The following is a 23,829-nucleotide window of genomic DNA, read 5'->3' on the forward strand; positions in this document are numbered from 1 at the left end:
AATCCGTGCAAATGCCCCGCATGCTTACAAAACTATGTTGGTGGCATATCTGACCTGCCATGGAAAGATTCGTGATCGAATTGTAATGTGAAGTAAAACATTTTTCACCTCAGACCTTATCATTGGTGTTAAAAAATTAAGGAGATTTTTATAAAGATTTTTCCATGCTCTTCTTTTTTTTTGAAATGTGACCAAACCATACTTAGAAGTAGATTCGCCACTTTTAGGAATACTGGTGGAACTTAGCAATGAGGCTTCGATACTAGGCGGAAAAGTTGACGTCGCCCCGACTAAAAGGAGGCATCATCCCATCCTTACCTCTCCGAGAGCTCTTAGATATTCTCTGGCGCGTCCGAAGTTCATCAAGTCCTCCATTTTTATGCTATCAAGATTTATAGGTGTTACTAGCAGCATGATGGTTAAAATAACTTTCCCCTTTACTTGTAGGAATCCCATTTTGGATAAGTATATACAACTTCTAATATTCAATTTTATTTTCACTGTGAAATTTTATTAAGCACATTTTATAAACCATATTGGTGGTGTAAATGGCCTGAATTTATATTAGTACGTGTGTGTTGAGAGGCGCTAGGGAAATCTTCGCAAATATGAGAGTGTAGGTGCTAAAGATATACGGGAAAATTTGAAAATGGCACAAAGATAATCAAGTATTACGCTTCAAGACTTTTTAGTCTAATTTTGCTAGTTAAGTAAAATCAGTGCTGTGATATACATTATTTTTACTGTAAAATTAAAACTGAATATTAAAATGAATATTTGCTAATAATTTTTTGTCTCGGGCGTGTCTTCATAGAATCGAATTTACATGGTGAAATGATAAAAAAAAACTTTATAATTCCTCAAAAATGTAATTCTGTACGGATTAGTTTTTTTACGTGACACGTGATCATCTGGTACATTTACATCGAAGATTTCTACTTAAAATACTTCTTTGTCTTCGATGCAAATGTATATGTATTATAATATTTTCTTTACATTTCATTACGTATATTTTCTTGTCGAAATTGAAGTCCATCTGGTAAAAGTTTGAGTTATTTTTGTATTTACCCTGCCAGTTACACCGCTAAGCCTTAACTTCTTTTTTATTCTTATTATTTTGGCTCTTGAGGATTTCTGGACTTGAGACTCGACTGAGGCTGGGTGGAAAGCCGACCTTCGCCCCGAATAAGAGATCTCGTCCTGCGCCCTACCCGGAGTGCTCTTTTCTCGGCATGGATATAAGTGCCATTATTACCACTACGAGGAAGTGGGCCTCCCTTTTTTCCTTCGCCGTTATTTTTTTTTTCTCTCTCGATGTCCCTGGGCCTCAAGGGATAATGCAAGATTACCTGCCCAGCGCCGAGAGCTCGATTGAATTGTATGAAAGGAGGGAGTTGCCTTTGAGTGGAGAGAGGCCCTCCCAATAGGACTCCCTTATATTTCACCGGCCTTTCCTATTCCTCTGAGGCCCATCGTCCTTCTAAGGGTTGAAGAGGGATCCAGGGTTGATGATTTCCCACCCTCGCTCCCCTCTGTCTCCTCCCTCTGCTACACTCATTCTTCCATTTCTTCGTTGATAGACAGAGGAGGCCTTCACCGTTCAAGCACAGTTCGGAAGGAAAAAAAGTGAAACTCTGCTCTATTTTGTTCCTCTGACGTAAAATATCAGAATGATCATATCTAAGGCAGCACGCATAGAAGTGCGTACGTACGCACAATAAAATCAGTTTTAGAATGTAGTATTTATGGATACAATTTACTCGTTTAGTAATGCTTTATTACTCTCGATTAAGATAGGATTTGAAATACGAGCGACGTTTTTTTTCGACCTCCGATGGGCCATGAAAAAAAGACGAAATGATTGATTAAAAATAATTTCATAGGTAAATCTTGAGTACTCTAGTGGTTTCCTTTCGACATAATCGCCTTGGTCGTGCCTGTGGACAAGTTTTACTATACCTTCTCCATGGAATGTTGCCGCCAATAACTTCCTATGAATTTTGCCTTTGTCCTAAAGCTCATCGTCCGTTTGAAAACGCTTCCCTCCTCGCCACTTCTTCATTTCAGCGTGAAGATGGAAGTCCCCCGGCACTAGGTCGGCATTGCACGGCGGGTGATCGAAAACGTCCCATTGATATTGCTCCAAGAGCACTTGGGCTGCATCAACACTATGATGATGGGCGTTGTCATGGATCAGGGCACTTTCAAAAGTCAGCATGCCTCTTCTTTTGTTTTGAATGAGAATGGGCATAATGTTTCACTCTGTTTTACACTCTAGCCACAGTGCATTTAAAAATTTCTCTTTTATCGGCATAGAGGTCAAGTCATGTCAATGCTGAAGCCATTCGGCGAGTTTTCTGGCTGTCTCTCCGCAGTGCTTACTTGGCGGGAGAATCAATTGAGGCAGTGTGGTTAATGAGATTGCTGCTATCCTTAAACTAAAAATTTAAGACCAGAAATGACTTGAGCGTGTGGTGCGGAGGATGCGCAATGGCCTTACCTGCGCAGTACCCGCCTGTCGCTTGTATAGTGTTTTTGCTGAGCTATCGGAGCTTGAAAAAAAACGCCCGTCGTATTATGACAATTGTATTTTTTCGTCTTTCGATCGGTCGTCTCGAGGAAAAATCCCTTGCGAAAAATCCACGGCAGTCTGATCCCTTTCGCGGGTAACTTGAGCGTTGGCTCAGCATGTCTTCGCGCGCCCCTCCTCGCCGTTGTGAATGCAACTCACGTGGCTCGTCGTTGTTTATACTCTTGTGGGAGATTTCATACCTCAGTAAGAACGAATCCCTGAACCGGAACGGAACGAGTTAATGAACCGGAACTCTAATTACGTCACCAACTCATAAATAGTATCGGTAACATTTTAATTTTAAACTTATGAACTTAAACTTATTAGCCGATTAGAAAAGACTTTTTCTTCGTAAATCGTAATTCATCTTTCCTTTGTATCTAAGGCATTCTTTTAGCAATTTGACAATATACTAAAAAATACCATTTTTCATAGTTTCTAAAAATCAGGTGGTAATGAGTAAATTTTTTTTAGATTGCATTAAAACCATTTTCCCAAATGATTATTTTGAATTTTTTCCAATTCAAGGTTAAATGTTTATTAATTTTAATTTTAAGAAGTGTTTTTTAGTGATTTCAAGGACGAATTTTCTTTTTTCTAGGTAAGCAACCCTTTTGGATTCATTCCCCTTTCGGTAGTATGTTACGAATTCAGGTAGAATTTCGAACATAGCAGGTGTATGATGGCCAGCAGGTATGTATTAATTGTTATCAGCTTCTGGTAGCATTCTAGTCTGTTTTGTGTTGTATTTTGGGTGGCTGTACTATTCTTTACATTTACCTTGTTTCACGTTATTCATTGGAACTCAACTCCTTTAAAGCCGTTATAATCCGTAGCACAGGCTGCGGAGGTAATGAGCATGCAGATTTGAGTAGAATTACTGTCCATTGGGATCCGAATAAGTCAGTTTATTGCAGTATGGAGATATGATCCTCGAAATGTGTTGGAAATGAAGCAGTGTAGTTTACTTGGCCTCAGCAGATGTAATAGGAATGCGAATGACATCAAAGAATTTACTGTTTAAAAGTATTTAAATTTTAATAATCTTAACTGCTCTATCTACATTATCACACTGTGCTTGCTCTCCAAAAAACTCTTTTGAAGATTATTTGGCTTCATAATTAAATAAAAAATCATTTACTCCTTTTTTTATCCAAGTTTTGCTTCTAAGAGATTAATTATGTTTTAAATTCAAAATTAATCGTGACGTAATTTTTGCCGCCGTAGCAGCGTTAAACTTTGATAACGCATAGAAATGAGCTTTAGCATTATTTCATCATTTTTTCCCCTGCACTGCAGATATAATATTATCATATATTTTTCATTAACGAAAATCTATTCCTAAATAGATTCATACCACTTAAAAATGGTTTCGTTATGATTTTGATTGCTAGTATATCGTTATGAATTGGATTTACTTTTACACATGTTTGAAACAATGCGTGTCTGTGAAAAATTTTTCGCCATCTATCTACAATGCTGTTCTAAGATATTGGAGCTCAATGCTCTGTTTATAACCTCTGTTTTCTACTAAAATGACTTTCATAATGGCATGTGAAATTGAACCCACCGCTTTCGTGAACTTTTATCGCGTATAAGTGTGCTTTATGAGATATCTAGCCGATAAAAGACTGCAGAATGCTTTAGAGATCCTTGGATCCTACTAAAAAATGTGCCGTTAAAGGAAGGGCAGGGTGCTTAAAAGATATGAATTTCCACTGGAATGGTGCTCCTCTGAGAGTTAATATTGATAGAGCATCCTTATGCATTTTCTTTCCTGTGAATTGGGCGCTAAATTAATGAATGTTTGACTAGGTAGGCTATCCACGCCTTACCCCTACACCCTAATCTTCGAGGGGTGTTTTTCAAAGACAATTACGTTCAGAAGAAAGCAGATGGAATCCATAGTAAATTTCTTTAGATAGTTAAATTTTTCTATTATTTAGTTATTTACTTTATGCTTTCAGAGGTTATTTTATTGTTTCCATAATCTTGAAAAGTATATTTATTTATTTATTTATCAAATTTTCCAAATACAGCATAGTTTGTCATTTTATAGTGGCACGGTATAACAAACTTAAAAAGTACAAACACAATCAAACATAATAAATTTAAAAAAATAACAATACATTGAAAGTAAATTTATTGACCTTAAGAGTTTCTATTAAGGTAGGAAAGAGCGCGGTTTGGAAAGGAGAACGGGTGAATGTGATCTGGAAGGGAATTTATGAGGGAAGAGAGGCGGGAGAGGATGGAACGTTTGGTTAGTGATAATCTGGGAATGGGCGAATATATGGAGGAGCGAATGCGTTCGAAAGGGTCTGCATGGAACTTTAAAAGTTAGATTGGAGACGAGATCGGTACAGTCTATGGCAGAGTTTAGAATGCTATGTATTAGTTTTAAATCGGATTTGAGGATTACATTTGGAATATTAGATATAGAGAGTGTGCAAAACAGTATCAGCGGACATATTACAAAGATGAGGGGCTCTGCACTTAATTATATTAGTGAAAAAAATGTGTCACACTTTTATGAGCCAAAATATTGGATGGGGCTGAGATGGTCCAAATGGGGGAGCAATACATTATAACGGGAATGACAATAGTTGAAAATATGCGCGTAATGCTATCGGGTCTGAAATTTCTGAGAAGCGTTAGAGGATGCCAAGAAAAGACATAGCTTTGTTTTTAATTTTTGTAATATGCTCACAGTAATTTAATTTATGATCCATTAAAACACCTAAGTCTTTGATGGTGGAGACTCGTCTGAGGGAAAGGGAGTTTAAACTGTTCTTGAAATCATAAGGGGACTTTTTTAGCGAAATGGAAATTATGTTGCATTTATTAGTGTTTAGGCGGAGTTTACAGGTTTTGCACCACTCTGATACCTTGTTCAATGCATCCTGTAGGAATACTTGTCAAAATCATCTTCGAAAATTCGATTATAGTAGAATAATGAAGGAGGCTTTAGATTCATGAGAACTCTAGTAAGACTTAAACAATTATATTAATGTAACCCATAACAATAGCCCACCTCCGTAATTTGTACAGAAATAAGTGGTTATCAGCTACTTAATGGTTGATTTTCTCAATTTAGTTAGTTTTTTACGAAACACTAATCTTTCCCATGACGATACAACTAAGGGCTTAATTATTCACTTTAAGTAAGTAAGAAGTAGCTAGCATTCTTTTAGAATTTTATTTCATTGCATTTTTATTATTTATTGGAGCTGATTGAAGACACCCGTCATAGGAATTAATGCTTACAGATGAGGAGAAGCAATTGGATCGGACTGTTCTAAATAATTTTGGAAAAATAGACTCTTCTAGAGCAAATTACACTTATCAAACCCTGTCATACGTTTTAACGTCACCCAGTGATTTAACCACAAGGCTGGCTTTGGAGAGGTGAGGGTAGAGCTCACGCCTTAGCCAGAGGTGTGTGAACTTCACACATTCAGGAAAGTGGGGGTCAGTTCCTTTCCCTCTGCCAGGAAAGGATTTTTGAGATCTCTATTAAGATCAATAGCGAGGGGCGTTTTTTTTAAACAATTACGTTCCGTAATAGACGAAGCAGATGGAACCCGTAGCTTGCCCTTCAAGGATTTTATTCGGGGATGCCCGAAGGTACCACCCGGGATTCGAATCCTGGACCCTGAATCCTGAACAAAGCGGCATGCTGTCCCAATTAAGCAGAGAATACTCTGGGATATTCCTCTATTGGGTTCTGTTCTTCAACATCTGCCCCAATTAAGCGGCTGCCCCAAGGAGCCAAGTGCTCTACCTATCAGGATACCAAGCTCCCCGCGTTTTAACGTCTGCGGCTTTGATTTGCGGAGTAACGAAATGGGATTTGAAATTTCACTAGTTGCGTTAAGGTAAATACAGTGAAAAATGGTTAAAAAAATGTCATACTGACATGTTTGCCTATCATGGTACCGACACTGTTCTTTCGTAATTTACGTACAAAAAATTTTAATGTTCAATTTGAAAAATTGTATAATAAAATATTTTGAATAGGGTATCGTCCGTTTCGATCACTTGATTAATGTATCCATTAAAAATATTGAATGGAGGTCGTCAGGTTGGGCGATTAAAAAGTCATTCTTGGTCAGCGTTTCAAAATTGAGTGAATTTCATCTTCAGGAATGCATAGAGAACATGTGAGTGCAACGATTTCATCTCATAGCTTATTTAACGAAATAAACGTTGGGACGGCGGAAAAGAATGAGTTTTTCATCACCCAAAATGACGACCTATACTGAATCATTTTTATGGATATATAACATTTTTAAAGATCCTTTATTCTAATATACTTGTCTGTTTTACTCCATTCGGTCATAACATTGGATCAATGTGTGATTCAGGATTTCAAATGGTTTATCGGTGTCGCAGTGAATATCAAGGTACAGTAGACTCCGATTAATTGGGGCATATCGGGACTTGTGCACTTTGTCCCAATTAAGCGGCTGCTCCAATTAGGCGAACTCTCTTGTATATGGGCATAAAAAACTTTGGAAAGGTAGAAAGAAGAGTAAAGAATGTTTATAATGCAACATAAGTTTATTAAACTATTAATTTAATCAATAAACCAGCGAGTTTAGTTAATTTATTATCATTTTTAAGAATTGTAACATTTTTGTTAAAAATATTTTCCACAGCCTCGGGCGACGCTGAATGAATGTCTTATAGTAAGTCCCATTAAAGAAAAGTCCTATCCTCTTGCTGATAGTAAAACAACAAAAGCTTTCAAAATAGGGCAAGAATAGGTACATTTGTGAAAAATAAGAGTAAATCAAAGGATGAAAATAAAAAAAAATAGTATCCTGGTAACAAAAAATTTTAATATCGTCGCGAGTATAGAGTCTATGTCAGCGACTCATGACCCAACAAAGCGGCATGCTGTCCCAATTAAGCGGAGAATACTCTGGAATATTCCTCTATTGGGTTCTGTTCTTCAGGATCTGCCCCAATTAAGCGGCTGCCCCATGTAACCGGTGGACCCATTAAACGGAATCTACTGTACTTAAATCCACGTGCAGAGGGCGATAATAATCGCTTTCCCATACCGTCTTTGATAGTTCTCACCCCTTGGTCGATCGCCTTCCAACCTTTCCATCCACCCCACCTTCCACCTGCTCCTCCTGCGGCTCTGCGGTCCTTTTTTTTCCATCGCAAACCGCAGCCCATCTCCCCCTCCTCCCTCCCCGATCCCTCCACTGTGGCTGGCTCGCCCCTCCTCCTCAAATCCCTTGCATACAAGGCTAATCTGCTCCCTCACAAGGAAACCCTTTTCTTCCTTCCCTCGCTGAATATTGCACGCTCCTTTTTATCCGGCGCGGATCTGAAATTTATGAAGCCCTGGCCACCTGCCTGCCTGCCCGCCAGAGTGAGTTAGTGCGGTGGCCAGGGCCGAGGAATATTGTATTCCGGCAGGGAAAGGTGTGCCCAGATAATGATTTAAAGATTTAAAGACTCCGTGGCAACACGATTCAAAACAAAAGTATTTCATTCCTACTTTTTGAGAATATACGGTAAAAATCCGTGGCGTTAGTCACGAAAGAACAAAAGATGACTGATTTAAATATTTTTCTTCATAGAAGGTTTTATTAATGAATTCCAGCCTCCTGAATTTAAAAATGATGCTCAACAGGTCTATAGTATTACCTTCAGTTACGGCACAAAACGTACTCTCCGCAAATGTCGAATATATATGTAGGCAAATTAGTACCTATACAGCATACCTATTTGTTGAAGTACAATTTAAGTTTAAGCCAAAAAAATATGGAAATATCTTCTGAGGGAACGGATGCTTACAGGATATGTAGAACGAAGCATTTACTCACATCATTCACCCTCTGGTTTCTATTAATTAATTATCATGGCAAATACCCTCCTTGATTGATATACCATCCTTAGAGATTTATCGGTGCAAGCGATCCTTCTTCATTCCATGGATATGTATTTCTTAAACAATATTTTTAACCGCGCCTATATCGACTGTTTAGGCATTTAACACGATTAAATTAAGTATTTTGTATCATATTGTTCGATCAATTATATTATAACGCAGTGAGCAGTATAGTGAAGTATTTCGGTTTTATTTTTACCACGACTCTTGCGTCCTCCCTATTATTAGTAACTGGTCAAAACGAAATTTATTCTCAATATTTTACTTGAAAATGCTAGCAATGGTGGAATGGATTTGAATGGAATACTGTAGATGGGATTAGAGGAGAAAGTGTTAAAAAATCTAGGAAAAATAAGGACTCTGTTGCATCTTGTATAAATGTGACCCTTTCAAACGTCCGCGCCTCTGCGGAAACACGGAATAGGAAATGAAAATTCACTTGTTGCGTGCCACAGTGACACTGCATTTCAGACCATGGATTAGTCGCTATTCCGTCATTACCTAGGTGCGAACAGTTATATGGTTATATCTTTCAAAATGCATGTAGTATTATCTTACTGTAACTTCATTCTATTGAACGTGTCTATTTTCCTCCATTCGATAATAAATCCAATAGTTTGTGCGTTTATTTAATCATTGCCATTCGTATATTTGTAATATCATTATCAAAGGTCAGCAATATTAAGATTGGTTTGACGCAGCTCTCCATTCCTCTCTCCTATCCGCTAGCCTTTTCATAGCGACGTATTTCTTCTCTTTCACATCCTTTATAACCTGTCCTGTGTAACTCATTCGGGGCCGTCCCTTGCCCTTCTTCCCTTCCACCTGTCTTTCTACGATAGTCTTCATCATGCCATCATACCTCAAAATATGGCCAACAAAGTTGTCCCGTCTTCTGCTTAAGGTTTTTAGAAGAGCTCTCTTTTCTCCCGCTCTTCTTAACACTTCCTCATACTTTCTCTATAGATCCATTTTATCGCCTTCATTCTTCGAAAGCAATACATTTCAAAATTTCCAATCTTGACGTCTCCGCTCCTGAAAAAATGAAATCTTCCTTTATGATATAACATTATGTAATAAGAACCATGAATATGAATATAAATAATTTTGTCTCGTGCCAAAATTGAGGCATAAATTGTATTACGTAACACTTACTGAATTAAGCGTTTAACGTATTTTAATGAAATCTTTCGAAATTTCCTAGATCGTTCTAGCCAATCAGAAGTAACCTGATTTTTGTGACTGTTTATGGATGCAAATCAACGGTTTTGTATAACCCAAGTTAATTCACTAACCCTTGTGGTGATGAACGAGTCATCTGTGGAAACATTGTCGCTGCATAAATGTTTAATCCGGTGGAAATCCCGAGGTGTATTCAACCAGAATATTCACATGGAAAGAATTAAATCGTAATCACTTTTAATATATATCAATTTGTTTAGGAGAGCGCATTTAATGCCTCTTGTTCGGCGTGGGTGCTTTTGTTTCTCTAGTGGACGTCATTAAGGCTTGAAGGAGGAAGGAAGGAAGGATATTGTTCTTGTTTTAGTAAGAGTTGAGGCAAGTGTCCGTGTGTGTGTGAGGGAAAGTTGTTTTGCTCCGGGAAGACTCAACCCGTCTGTCCTTTCGCAGCTGTGTTCAGGAGATATCTTCCCTTTCTCTAAGGGGGGCTTCGAGATAACTTTAACCTCTTCAGACCCAATAAAATAAAAAGACGGAGTTGAGTTGAAGTATTTATCGATTTTGCAGTCTTTTTCATCCTAAGTCAATAATCCGAAGGTTGGTTTTACGTAGCTCTTTTTACCCAATTCTGTCATCAGCTGCACTCTTCCCAACTACGCATTTCTTCTCTTTCACTCATAAAGTAACATGAAAATGAGTAGAAATTTTTCGATCCCTAGGGATAATAATGTGGTGGTTTCCCCTTGCCTTCCACATCACAACTGCAGCCGTTAAAGTTTATGTTGCCACGCCTGAAGTGAAATGAGTGTCGCTGTACTGACTGCCGTGGTCTCCATCTTGACTCGTATGAAGAAGAGCTGCTGCCCTCTCTCCCGTATGACGAGAGGCATAATTGTTGACGGCCTCCCATCGCCAAGTCACGGTATCTTCATAGGCTTAATGTGTCATTTAGAAGGCCTACATTTTCCAGGGATAGATCCATACCACTTCGGATTACCGTCGTTTTCTGTCCCCGACAGCTTATTCGACAAATTAACTCGCTCATACCGCAGCAAACCTCAATGTGTAGAGGTCGACGCACCATCCGTAACCGGGGTAGACGCAGACAGTAGCTTTAAAATTAGCTCTCTTTACTATTTAATTTACTTTATTTTACTTTATTATATGACTTTGATATTCCTTCACCTAATTTTATGATGTCATTTGGAGTTTATTGGAAAAATATGGAAACTACGCCTCGGTAGTTTAACTGGCTAAAGCACTCGGTCGGAAATCGAGGGATCTGGGTTCGAATCCCGGTCAAGGCGAATGATTTTTCCTCAGTGTATTTTTTGCATAAACTGTGCATTGCGGGTGACTTCGTGAAAGTTATCACCGTGGCCGGTCCCGGTAAATAAATCGAAACCGCCTACTAACATGGCCACATTTCCCGCTATCTTGATAACGACAATGTTTACGCAACATGTTTCTTGTTGGCTTCGATCATTCTCCAAGTTAAAGTTCAACTAAAATCCGAGCAAGGTTCGAGGGGGCGTTAGCAACCCAAACATCTCCAGCACCAGCATGATTGGCTTTGGTCACTGTCATCATCAAGAGTCATCAGTCCCAAGAATGGTTTGACACAGCTTTTCACTCAAATCTCCCATCGGCTTATCTTTTAACGCCTAGTTAATATTCTGCTTTATATCCATCGTCACCTGTTTAACAGCTTTTCATCCGTGGTCTACCTTCCCATCCACCTGTCCTTACACGATATTTTTCAATAATTCAATAGTTTCTCACAATATGGCCGATTAATTTGTCCCATCTTCGACCGAAGCTTTTCGAAAGACTTCTCTTCTCTCCTACTATTCTTATAATTTCCGCGACAATCACACAACGTGTCCATTTGGTATTCAAAATTTTAATGTAGCATCAAATATCGTAACTTTTCCAACCTTGACATCTCCGCTGCTGTTATCGTCCGTGCCTCTCTGCCATAAGGAAGCATGCTCCAAATGTTATTAGTCCTAATAAACTTCTTTCTGATATTTACAGTTATATTCTCAGCTATAAGGGGTCTCCTCCTATTGAGGAATGGTCTCCTCACTTGGCCTATTCTTAAAATAGTTTTCAACCCTTAAAACGGTTTTCAGAGCCTAGAACTTTGGGCACATATATCGGTGTCAGTTAATTTAAAAATTAACGATGTTTTAGGTTTCATTACGGAAATAAATTCCTTCTGAGGGATTGTTGAGACATTTTTAAAGGGTAAATATTTAAAAAAGTAGTTAATTTACCGCATGTACGGATTTCAAAAGGAAAAAGGTGAAGCGATGCCACGTGCAATTTTAGATATGCGGGCTGCAATCATTCAAAATTGTTTTATCATTCTCTCGCAACGTAAAGCCTTAAGATTCTTTATATAAACTTTGGTATTCATTAATCTAATGCTGACAATTACACTAATGATTGAGCATTGCCAAAATGGGCTTTATTATAGTGATTTCTTATTCATATAGATCCAAATTCAGCCTGAATTTTCTCAAACTATTAAACATTTTTTAAAGTAGGTATACCGGGACTAGCCACGGTGATAACTTATACGGGAGTCACCCGCAATGCACAATCGTGCGAAAGATCCACAGAGAAAAAATATATCGTTGCTTGCTCTCCGGCTGTGGCGCTGTGCGCACGATTTGGACTGCTTGTGGCATCATATGCTCAACAGTTCTTGTCAAACAACAGCTCACGAGCTCTTGTTTGACGGGACCGCGAAAGCTCGACCGGCGAGCGAGACCTCTTTCGCTGGCACTCCTTCGGCCCCCGCTCAGGCGCCCAGTCCTAACCATGGCGACCGAATGACGAAGCACCCTTCTTCTCACGACGGAGGAAAAGGACGATTTTCCCTCACCACTGGATGTCTACATTTTATTAACGTAAACCCTGGGCCTCGTTGATGAAGATATCTACGGAATCCAATTTGGTTTTAACAGAAGAATGGTTTTTGTGAAACTACATACCGAAGAAAGAATGCAGATAATCATGGAAGATGGACCGAGGCGTCTGCCCTTTCCATCAAGAGGAGAGACTTTTCGACTTTTCCCTTCCTATAAAAATAAAATCCTTTCCACCTTGATATCCAAATTTGTTTATCTAAGACTGCATGGTGGGGACGTGGGCGGGGGTCTCTCAATGCTGCTCAGCGGCGCTCCACCGTCGACACGACCCTGGCTCCTGCGACTCTTGGAGCCGAGGAAGTGAGTGAAGTGACTGGACGTCGCCCTGATTGCTCGACGTACCCTTGATGTGGGAGCATACCAGGGCAGTGACAGCTGTATGCAGAGAGGACCTTGAGCAATAGACTACCGAAAGGCATCAGCTTCCTTCTAAATGTTCCAATTGTTCTAATGTCTTTTTTTAATGTCTTTTTAGCCTTTAAAAATAACGAAATGAACTTTTAAATAACACTGAATATCCATCTCGAAAATAAATGCAATTTAATCGTGGCTTAACTGGCTGAAGCACTCGACCAGTAATCGGGGGATCCGGGTTCGAATCCCGGTCAAGGCGGATGATTTTTTCTCTATTAAACTTTTAGCTGTAGTAAATATCATATATTATTTCAATATCTATATCTGAGATCCTGGTAAAAGTAGACAACTTTCCCAAATAGGGCCAGTTCGATCCCGCAAAAATTAATTTTTCGGCCCACCCTAGTAGAACAGCCTTTAATAATTTTTACCAACTGTCCCCTTGGTGGATTGACTGAGGGAGGATGAGACTTCGGATTGAATTGGACACTGGCTGGTGCAGGGCGTGAGGGAGGGCGCGGTCGAGGGCGAAGGTCAGCAGAGATAAGGATCGATATGATGGGATGAAGCGGCGGCGGTCAGGTGAGGAATTCTCGTGGAACATTAACGAGCGATGTTGGGAGGGGGATGGGAGACGCACCCCCCCACCCACCACAATTGAGTGGGGCCAAATGTCACGGGTTCACTCGGGTGCCCATCACCTTAGCAACCGGCATTCTGTGCAATAGTTAAGTTATAGCCTAGGGAATACGTGGCACGATATAGGGAATATGAAAAATTCAAGCATTGTCCCCAAAATATGGTGTAATATGTCTCATAGTCGATTAAATTTATTTGAAATGCAGAATGAATGCAAATAGGAAGGGTAAAAATGAAAGATGGGTCGAGCACCTATATTTTAAAGTTTTAATTTTGACTGCGAATAAAAATTTCTCCCGTGAATATCAGAATAGATTATCGAATAATTTAATGCTGCATCAGGCTTGAAGAAATAATTCTTCATTTTTTTAGAAACGTAATAATCTCATTCCTTTTATCTATCCATTTAAGAAGTAAGAATTATTTTTATTCGGCTGATATCCTGACATCCCCCGCCACAAATTCCTATTATTACAGCTTTAGAAGTAGCATGTAGATGTATTTAAAGGGATAGTTGGGATTTTTAGAATATGGCCATCCCATTGCCAATCCAACTGGAATATTCTAAAAGAATCCGCTTCATAACTTTTTTATACATATTTTCGTTGACCTATGTGGTTGAGGTACGATGAGATTGAATTATTTAAGCTCGTTAACTTATTTCAGTGAATTGTTGTGAAAATATTTTTTGAAAAATCATCGATAACTGATTATATATTGTAGGAAGAAATACCACTTACCGCAATACTATTCTAGAACAATTTGAATTTCCACTTATTGCCTACGACAGGTTAGGCTCAGCGAGCACAATGTGAAAAAATATATTTATGTTCCATTATCAATCCTTGTTATCCTATTGAGCAATCGCAGTAACTAGATATTAAATTAAAGGTTATGAATTAGCATCACAGTTGCTTCTCAAAAATACATTTTCCTTAAGATATAGTTTAAATTATTTCGCTCTAACCGATGACAAAAAGGTTACTGTACACAGGAAAAACAAGGTATAATTAACTTCGGAAGGCATGGAAAAGATAAAATTGTCTAAATATAATTTCCTCAAAGTTGCAAGTGTGCATAATCTTTATGGTGTTCTAAGGAAATCACGGAAAATAACACCACCTTAACGCATCATTACTGAGTATCCTGGTACTAAATGATGAAAAGGTTGTGGTATTACAATGTCAAAGTTCCGTGGCTTCATTCCCAGTAGATGGGAATTTTTACCCTCAGCAATTATTGTGAATCGGATACACGTCTGCAAAATGTTTTTCGCTCTTCTGAGAGAGGAGGTAAGCAAGCAGAATATTATTAGTCGGCAAGAAATCCACCGCGAAAAGGTATTTTTTGGCCCACCAGGCGTAACAATTCAAAGCTGGTCATGTGGATTGGATAGGAGGTGAGTAAAAAATGAAAAAAAATGGAGAGCTCCCTCTGTCGATCGCAAAGTTATGACCGGGAAGAATTATGGGGCGACGATAGATTTATTTCCCCACCCGCGTAATCCCTCCTGAAAAAAAACTTTTTTTTATTCATTTTTACCGCGCGTTGGTGATTTACTATCTGAGGAACAAGTACACACGCAGTGGTGGTTTATCTTGCCCAAAAAAAAAACAAAAGTGAAACGAAAAAAACGAAGAATTCCCCTCCCCATTCGACTTTTCGATTTCTCCGCGCCCTCTCGAAGCGCCAGCACTCTCGACCTATCGTGCGTTCGAATGGAGCGGCCCGGCCCCATTTTATTGCCCCGTGAACACATTCAACGATCGGGAGAGGGGAGGTGGGGTGGGGGAATGAGAGGGGGTGGGGAAGAAAAATGGCCTCCGAAGGGAAAGTGATCCAGGAGAAAGGTGTGATGCAACGCACATGGGGAAAATGTCTGACCGACTCCTTTGTCCAGAACAGAAACCAGATTTACGCAGAAGTTTCGCACAAGCCTTCAATTTCTTGGAGGTCCCTAGAAATTTCCTGAGAAATTGTTTCTTATTTATCCATAAACTTAAAATAAATTAAACAAAACACAAATACAACAAGTATGCATATTAAAACCATCAAAATACACAAGCAAGTGTACAGCATTGCTGAGGGAACGCCAAGGGTAAATTATGTTGAAATGTAAGATGTTTTGCGTAGATGTAGTTGTCTCATAGAAAGGAAGTCATTGCAAGTATGATGAATGAGTATGCAGAGAGAAATAAGGGATAAATGTTGACTTATTACCGATGCACAAGTTAAGTAGGGAAAAGATGCGGCATTCTATTAATTTATTATCAGGGGATAATCTAGGAACAGGCGTATGGAGTATGAAATGTAGACGGTTATGTCTAAGGGAAGCTCTGAGATAAATTAGCGAAAGCAATTCAGGGCAGTGTATCATAGATTTCAATCAGCTGTAAATTAATTTTAATTCTGTTTTTCTTATGTGATTGCTGAGGTGTGCGATCGATAAAGAGGGAAAATGAAATAGCGAAAGTTACCCAAAGTTGAATTACTTCGGGAAATTAAGGCTAAAATATATATGTATAATTTTTTAAGGCAGTAATGTGCTGCCAGTGCGTTATTAGATGTGGCAGATTGAGATAACAGCAGTTTCAATTGTGCATGTACTTTGATTTCCTGTGAAAAACTGGATTCTACAGTTACTGTCAAAGGAAAATGGGTACATTTGAGAATAAAAATATAATAAGTCGACGAAAAGGAAGCATATTGAAGAAACTGAACAAGAGCAATATTTACGGGATTCCGTTTTGCGTTTACTAATACACTATCTCACAACATCCAGGAATTATGTGATTTTAAAAAGGAACAAAATATTTTATAACTATAGAGTCGAGTCTCTTTAGAAAAATATTTCTATCTCAACAAAATGGATCTGGATAATTCTTCGAATCAAACCTTTTAGAGAAAAAATTAAGCATAAATATATGAAAAAATATTTTTTTTATTTTTGATAATTTTTTATCATGTATCCCAAGATAATAATAACAATTTGATGACCAAAAAAAGGTGGTAAGAGACACAGAATATTTTTCTCACATTTAATTAACTGCATTTCATTAAAATGCCTTACAAGTCAAAATAATTTAGTTCGTACATTCGTGCTGATAACTTGGGCATTTCGGGCTACGGATACTGCTTCATTTCTGGATCAGATTTCGATAATTTCTTATGCCACGCGTATCCTGTGGAGATGCAGCACACTTGGCATTAATGTTCGAATGTCGCATAGAAATAGGGATACTTCGTTTTCAAAATGGGCACAGGGATAAACCCATTACGTTCCGTCTCATAACGCTTTGTTTCATTGCTGATTGGTCTATTACTTCGAACGTATTGCTGCGTATGCATTGGTGAGCTAGTAAATGTGCTGTTTATTAATATTGAAAATTTATTTCCCTTACATTGAGCTATAATACAGGTTGAGTCCCTTGCTAAAGGTACTCGCATAGTGAGGAGGTCGAGGTAAAGGTGGAGATAGAGGTAGAGATGGAGATTGAGGTGAAGGTAGAGTAGTATCGCATAGTAAAGAGGTTTACGCACGCAGCTGTCCCATAGCCTCGACCACAATCCAGTATTTCACCGCGTGGCATCAAGTATAATGGTTATTTGGTTAGTTGTAACATTTTTACTATGTTAAGCGATAGTCGCGGTGAAGGTGACGACATGTCATCAGCATGTAAATGGTGGCTGATTGGTCGTTAAGTAATCGCGACTTCAATGCTCATCCCATGTATCAAGCGCGACAAGATCTGGGAGAATATCACCATCTATATTTGCAACTTAAGTATTACCCAGAAAATTTTCAGGAAAACGCTAGGATGTCACATGAAACGGGCCTTGAACGCACCAATCACGGAGAAGCCTTCCGATACACCTCGCGACACACCGCCCGAAAGACAAACTCGTTTGTCTTTGAAAGCGGTCCCGCGCGACCTCCTGGTGAACCGCGAGGTACACCTCTATCTCGACCTGCTCAATATGCGCGCGCCCGTAACAAACAATGTATTTGTGTTACCTCGAGGTACCGCGACCTCTAAGGGTGCTCGCATAGTGAAGAGGTAAGAGGTGGAGGTGGAGGTAGAGGTAGAGGTGGAGATGGAGGTGGAGGTAGAGGTAGTATCGCATAGTAAAGAGGTTTGCGCACGCAGCTTTCCTACAGCCTCGAACACAAGCCAGTCTTCCACTGTGTGGCATCCAGTGTACAAGTTATTTGGTTAGTAGTAACATTTTTTAAATGTTTAGCGATAGCAGTGATGACAGCGACGAAATGTCGTCAGCATGTAAGTGGTGGCTGATTGGTACTTCTAGTAATCGCGAATTCAGTGCTCATCCAATTAATCAAGTGCGACAAGATCTGGGAGAATATCACCATCTGTTTTCCCAAATAAAAGAATACCCTGACAAATTCCAGGAGTACATGAGGATGTCACCTGAAACGTTTTCATACATTTGCGCCAATGTGTCACCAAAGCTGGATAATTGCAGAAAATACTGTAACCTCCATATTAACCCTATCTGCTCTGAAGAACAGATTGTGGTAACAATAAGGTAAGATTAGTAATTAATCATTCAGTATAAAAGTATATTATATATAATAATCAAGTCATGAATTTATTGTTGATTTCAAACAGTTAAATACTTGTTCGGTGCTAAGTAATACAATGTTTAGTTCAAGGTGAAGAAATACACTATTTAATAGTTTACACAAAGGATAGTAGGAAAGTAATAAATGAAATTACATTATACAATTGAGGATAACCTTGTTATTTGAAAATACTTTGTTACATGTTAGTAAATTTCTGGACATTGTGTTGTTCCTCAATATCTGGTGATGTTAGCGGAGTCGGTGTATGAGAGGAAGTGTGGGCAAATGAACTGGTTTCAGTGTGAGGGTAGTACTCATACCGGTGACTCATGGCAGGGTTTGAGGGACGGTTCTTGTACGATGGTTCCTGTTCCGGTGAATAAGCCATGTCGAATAATAATTCTTGAACTTTCATCCTGAACATCATTTTTTTTCTTGGGTCCAACGTTTTTACATGTGGTAGTAGAGAGTTAAAAAAACCCACATCTTCGTCATTCTTGTTAACTTCATCCACTTTGTTCAATTTTAATTTTAGTTTTTCTTTCTCGATGTTTACTAATTCCTGGCCAATTTTTGCCTGATTTGTTAATCGTTTTTTGTACCCTGTTCTTGTGTACTCCTCCGTGGTTCTCTTTGATGTAAGTGTTGGTGTAGGCGACGAATTGTTGCTTCCACTTTGATTAGGTGTGCCCGGAATGTCAATTTGTATAAGTTCACGATCCCATTCTTCCTTATCCATCACGGAAAGGCTATCCACCTGCTCCTCAACGAAATCGTCGTTCAGTTGCCCTTCATCAAAGTTAGTGTCGTTCGACAAATCAGTCAGGTTCCCTGTTGATTTCCTCGGAACGAATTGGTCCCGGAGGAAAAGCATAGAATCAAAAAATTTCCACGATGATGTTGAGTCTGGAGCTGCATCTCCGGATCTAGGAGTTTTGCTATATTGCTTCCGGAATTCATCTCGCAGATTTTTCCAGATTAGCTTCACATCTTTATCTGAAATACAAAATAAAAATCATGGCAAATTGAAGAATTGAATATAGGTGACAACTTGTACACATAAGAAAAACCTGTAAGCTATTCTTCCATAAGGAATACACAGTAACAGAAATTATTAATTAATTTATTTTAATAAATAAATAAATCTTCTGCTGCCTCATCGTAAGCCGACATAGGGTTTATCATGAAGAAAAGTTTATTAAATTATATTTCTATCTAGTAATGTCTTAAGTTTTATTACCACATCTTCAATGATTTCGGAGATCTTGAGGTGTTCCGCGACACAATTGACACCCTGTGAAAGTATACACATATTACCAAAACATATCAATAGTTTATTGATTAGTCTATCGACAATAGGATATTTATAATAACTGGTTTATTACGTTTTGATTGTGTTGATGTAAATATACTGTATTGAGTTGTTCTATTGCAGGTACTTGGCAACTGGAAGCAGTTATAAGACTCTTGGGTTTTCATTCCGGATGGGGGATAATACAGTGGGAAAAATTGTGAGGAATGTATGCAAACTACTATGGGGCACCTTTCAACCAAAGCATATGCCCATTCCGACAATTTCAGATTTTGAAACTGTGGCTAGGAGGTTTGAAGAAGTTTGGAAATTTCCAAACTGCATTGGTGCCATCGATGGGAAACACTGCAAAATAAAATGTCCAGCGCTTTCTGGGTCCATGTACTTCAATTACAAAAAAACATTTTCGATCGTTCTGCAAGGAGTGGCAGATGACCACTACAAATTTCTATTTGTTGATGTAGGTGGTTATGGCAAGCAAAGTGATGGGGGCACTTTCAAAGCATCGGATTTGGGCAAGTTGTTGGAACGGAAGGAACTAAACGTTCCAGGTGAAAAATGTTTGCCCCGAAGTGATGTTAAGGTGCCCCATGTTTTTATTGCGGATGAGGCGTATCCTTTGCGGGAATATTTGATGAAGCCGTTCTCACAAAAAACAGTTGGTGAAGCTGAGGATGTGTACAACACCCGGCTGTCTAGTGCGAGAAAGACAATTGAATGTGCGTTTGGCATTTTATATGCTAAATGGCGGATTTTAAGTGGGTGTATTGAAACATCCCCGGAGAGTGCAGACCAACAAATAAAGGCTGCGTGCATTCTTCACAATATCATAATTGATAAAGATGGCTGGGGTCCAAGTGTGTCCGACATCCCGCCTGTCCCTGCCGAAGCCAATCTACAACCTTTGGGGAGATCCAGAAATTCCGCTTCAAACCGTGCGAAAGAAGTCAGAAATTGCTTTAAGGCATACTTTGTGAATAATGTGTAAAAACTGAAGGAGATTGAAAGTAAAAATTGTTTTTTAACAAAAATAATTATCTTGGACCCTAACTTTTTGTATTGATTTGCTTATATTAACCTATTACAATAATTCTTTTTGTACATTTGTTACAGTACATTCAAGTGTTTGCATGAAAATGAAGTGCCACTGTCTAAATATTTATTATGTTATAGACTCAGGCCTTTTCCTTATACGGTACTTTAAAATAGATAATATAAGGATTATAAAATAGTTACATTACCATATATATTATAGTTTAAAATACCCTCGTCCCAGGAAATTTGCTAATATATTAGGTCTCCAGCTTCGACTGTTGAAAAGTTTAAAGGGCTTATTTTTTAAGACAAATCTCATGTTGTATTGTCTTATTTGTTTATTTTTTGCTTACAAATAACCCCGTACAGTTTCGGACAGCCAGAGCTGGACACCCAGTATAATTTAGTCTAGACATACCTGTACAGTTCAATTCGGCTGCTACAGCCTTCCATTCTTTGTCCCACACGTGACGGTTGTGGTGGTGTTTGTTTCTTTTGTCCCACAGAGCTGGACGACTTTGCACTGCGATAATTATTTCCTCCTTCATTTCACTACTACTGCCGTTCACAGTTATTAAGAAAAACTAACCAACACTATAAAAGGTTTTTAAAATACAGAACCGTAGGCATACGTCGTCGCGTACTGTGTCGGAGTAGCGCCCAGTGGAATAGGGTAGCGGTTGGGGAGGGGTAGAGTGGTAGGGGGGGCCTGGAACGCACCAATCACGGAGAAGCCTCCCGATGAACCTCGCGGTACACCGCTCGAAAAGACAAAGTCGTTTGTCTTTGAAAGCGGTCCCGCGCTACCTCCTGGTGAACCGCGAGGTACACCTCTACCTCGACCTGCTCACTATGCGCGCGCCCATAACACACAATGTATTTGTGTTACCTCGAGGTACCGCGACCTCTACCTCTACCTCCACCTCCACCTCTTACCTCTTCACTATGCGAGCACCCTAACTCTATCACCATTTCCACCTCTTACCTCCTCACTATGCGAGTACACTAAGGCGTCATTCATGGCTAAGAGGCCGCTACTATACTCGAACAGAAGGCTCTTAGACAATACATGGCAAAACTCGTGGGGTGAGACTGATAAAAATAAGCTCCGAGCTAAAAAAAAGCGGCAGTATCAGTATGGCCCTCTTCCATCCGGAGTAACGGGAGAGAAGTAGTCCTAAGCACACGCCTGAAGATAGGGCACACTGCCCTCACACACTCATGCCTCTTCACTGAAGAGAGGAACCCACCTTGGTGTGAAGAATGCGATTAGCATTTGAATTTGAAACACATCATCACGGTGTGCGATGAATATCCATTCCCTCGAGACAAGCACAAAGTTAGCGGCATCTTAAATCATACCCTCGGTGATTCTCCGGAACGGTTATCCTTTTTAAAGGAAATAAACGTTTTTAACAAACTGATTTAAACAGATGCAGGCGTATTTTTTATTTTAAATATTAGTACCTTTAGTAATTTGTCATTAAATACTTAAAATTTGTTTTACATAAGGACGTTTGTGGTGCGAAATGATCTTTGCTGTCGACGCACCCCGAAAAAACAAACTAACGTGAGAAATGAGGAGAAATATGTGTAGGAATGGGAATTAAGAGGACATTTTGGATCACTATAAGCCAAAGAAGGTTACGGTGGATTTTCCACGTAATGAGACTCGGCATTTACGCGAATTCATACACATCTTTCATACCTGTAACATATTTGACACCTTAATGGAAAGTTGCTACTTACTGCGGGGACTTTTTTCGACAGAAAGTTTCAGATAAAACTATGGCCATATCCGTGACTTTAAACGCTTTGCAATTCGTATTTATACAAAAGTTAGAGGTAAGTATGTCGGTTAAAACATCGGCTGTAGGTCGCCATTTTAAGTGATTTAAAAATCATTCTCTGCCAATGTTTCGGAATTTAATAAAATTCCATCTTCAGGGGTAACAACATAGAAAAAATTACATGAGGGTACAACACTTACAACCTAATGGTTTATTTAACAAAATGGGTATAATTTTATGAGGGATAATTACTTTATAATTTTTTATGCGGGTACATCGTTATTGCTGCTTCATATTTGAATTGAGCCTCCAACAACTATAGTGAATGGAATAAATAAAATAATAGAACAAAGTAATTGCATGATATCTCTAGGCACCACCAACACAGACCTCTATGAGCCAACATGTGCAATATGAAAACAACATTCAGTTGTCGAGAAGGAAAATACCTTACTGTTAGAAATCAGGTTCTTTGCTCATGCAGATGGGATGCGGGATAACTTTAGGTAAAAAGGGCCAGTCATGAAATGGCCCTCTCAAAAGAGAGAGAGTTTGGGTCTATAAAGATAAGAAGGGACAAGAGGAGTAGATAAGAAGAGGCTGCTGGACGTACTAAGTGCCTACGTTTCCCAAAAGTTGACCGTGCACAACTTATCCGCCTTTCAAGGGTCAAAGCCCCTCTTAACGTCGGAAAAACACTCTGTTCTCTATTCAAACGAATCGATTATTCTGTGTTTGTTTCTCCCGTTAAATAGTGCGTCCGATTTCTTTTCCATTCAAACTTCTCTAACTGGGAGCGCTATCATGAGACTGGGAGAACATTGGTTTGGTCTTACGTCGGAGTATATTCGTCCGTTGTTCCATTTTTGGGCCAGTTTGAAAGTTGAAAGTGGAAGACGTTAAACGTGTTCATTAGATTGGGCCAGGAATACTATCCAAACATGAATCAGGTTGTAGTCATCCTCTCTATTGTAATTATTTGGCCTTTAAACTATTCTTATTTTATTTCGTATCTGGCGCGGATAATAATTCTCCTTCTCAGCCGAAATTCTAGTTTCTTGGAACTTAACTTTATGCCTCGGGCTGGAGGTAGAGCGTTCGTGGACCGCTTCCACGTCCCATTTTTGAAGTTGCATCGCTATCTTATGTTCCTTCAGCCTTTGGGAGATGGCTCAATTGCTAATGTCCGACTTAGTTTTTGCCACTTTGATGCGTAGTGAAGGGAGGGTAGAGAGAGACTCGGCGTCAGTATAAGCCTGCTATTAACAAAAGGCCACAAGAGCACCTCGGCTTAACGTCCCATCCGACGGACGGAGTACTGTACTTAATGTTTCAATCATAAAACCCTCGAAGAGGGATAGGGCAGTCTTTAAAAAATCTCCACCAACATCGGGATGAAAACCTAGGTATACGACGGAGAAAGCCACAACTCTGTCCTCCAAAACCAACTTGATCTTTATTTATGCTAATTCTTGCGTATAATAAATAAACTGGTTGTGAAGGAGTTGTT

General features: G+C 39.1%; 2 protein-coding genes across 2 annotated transcripts in view; both read left to right on the forward strand.

Moving 5' to 3' along the window:
- The window catches only part of LOC124162036 (kynurenine/alpha-aminoadipate aminotransferase, mitochondrial-like), a 357,705-nt gene that overhangs the window by 190,061 nt on the left and 143,815 nt on the right, over positions 1-23,829 (forward strand). The window lies entirely within an intron of this gene.
- Positions 17,676-20,490, forward strand: LOC124162038 (protein ANTAGONIST OF LIKE HETEROCHROMATIN PROTEIN 1-like). Its single transcript, XM_046538368.1, has 3 exons — positions 17,676-17,810; positions 17,941-18,145; positions 19,618-20,490. The coding sequence occupies exons 1-3, from the start codon at positions 17,693-17,695 to the stop codon at positions 20,480-20,482; spliced, it is 1,188 nt and encodes a 395-aa protein (XP_046394324.1). The 5' UTR covers positions 17,676-17,692; the 3' UTR covers positions 20,483-20,490.

Source organism: Ischnura elegans, chromosome 7, assembly GCF_921293095.1.
Source record: "Ischnura elegans chromosome 7, ioIscEleg1.1, whole genome shotgun sequence".
NCBI lineage: Eukaryota > Metazoa > Arthropoda > Insecta > Odonata > Coenagrionidae > Ischnura > Ischnura elegans.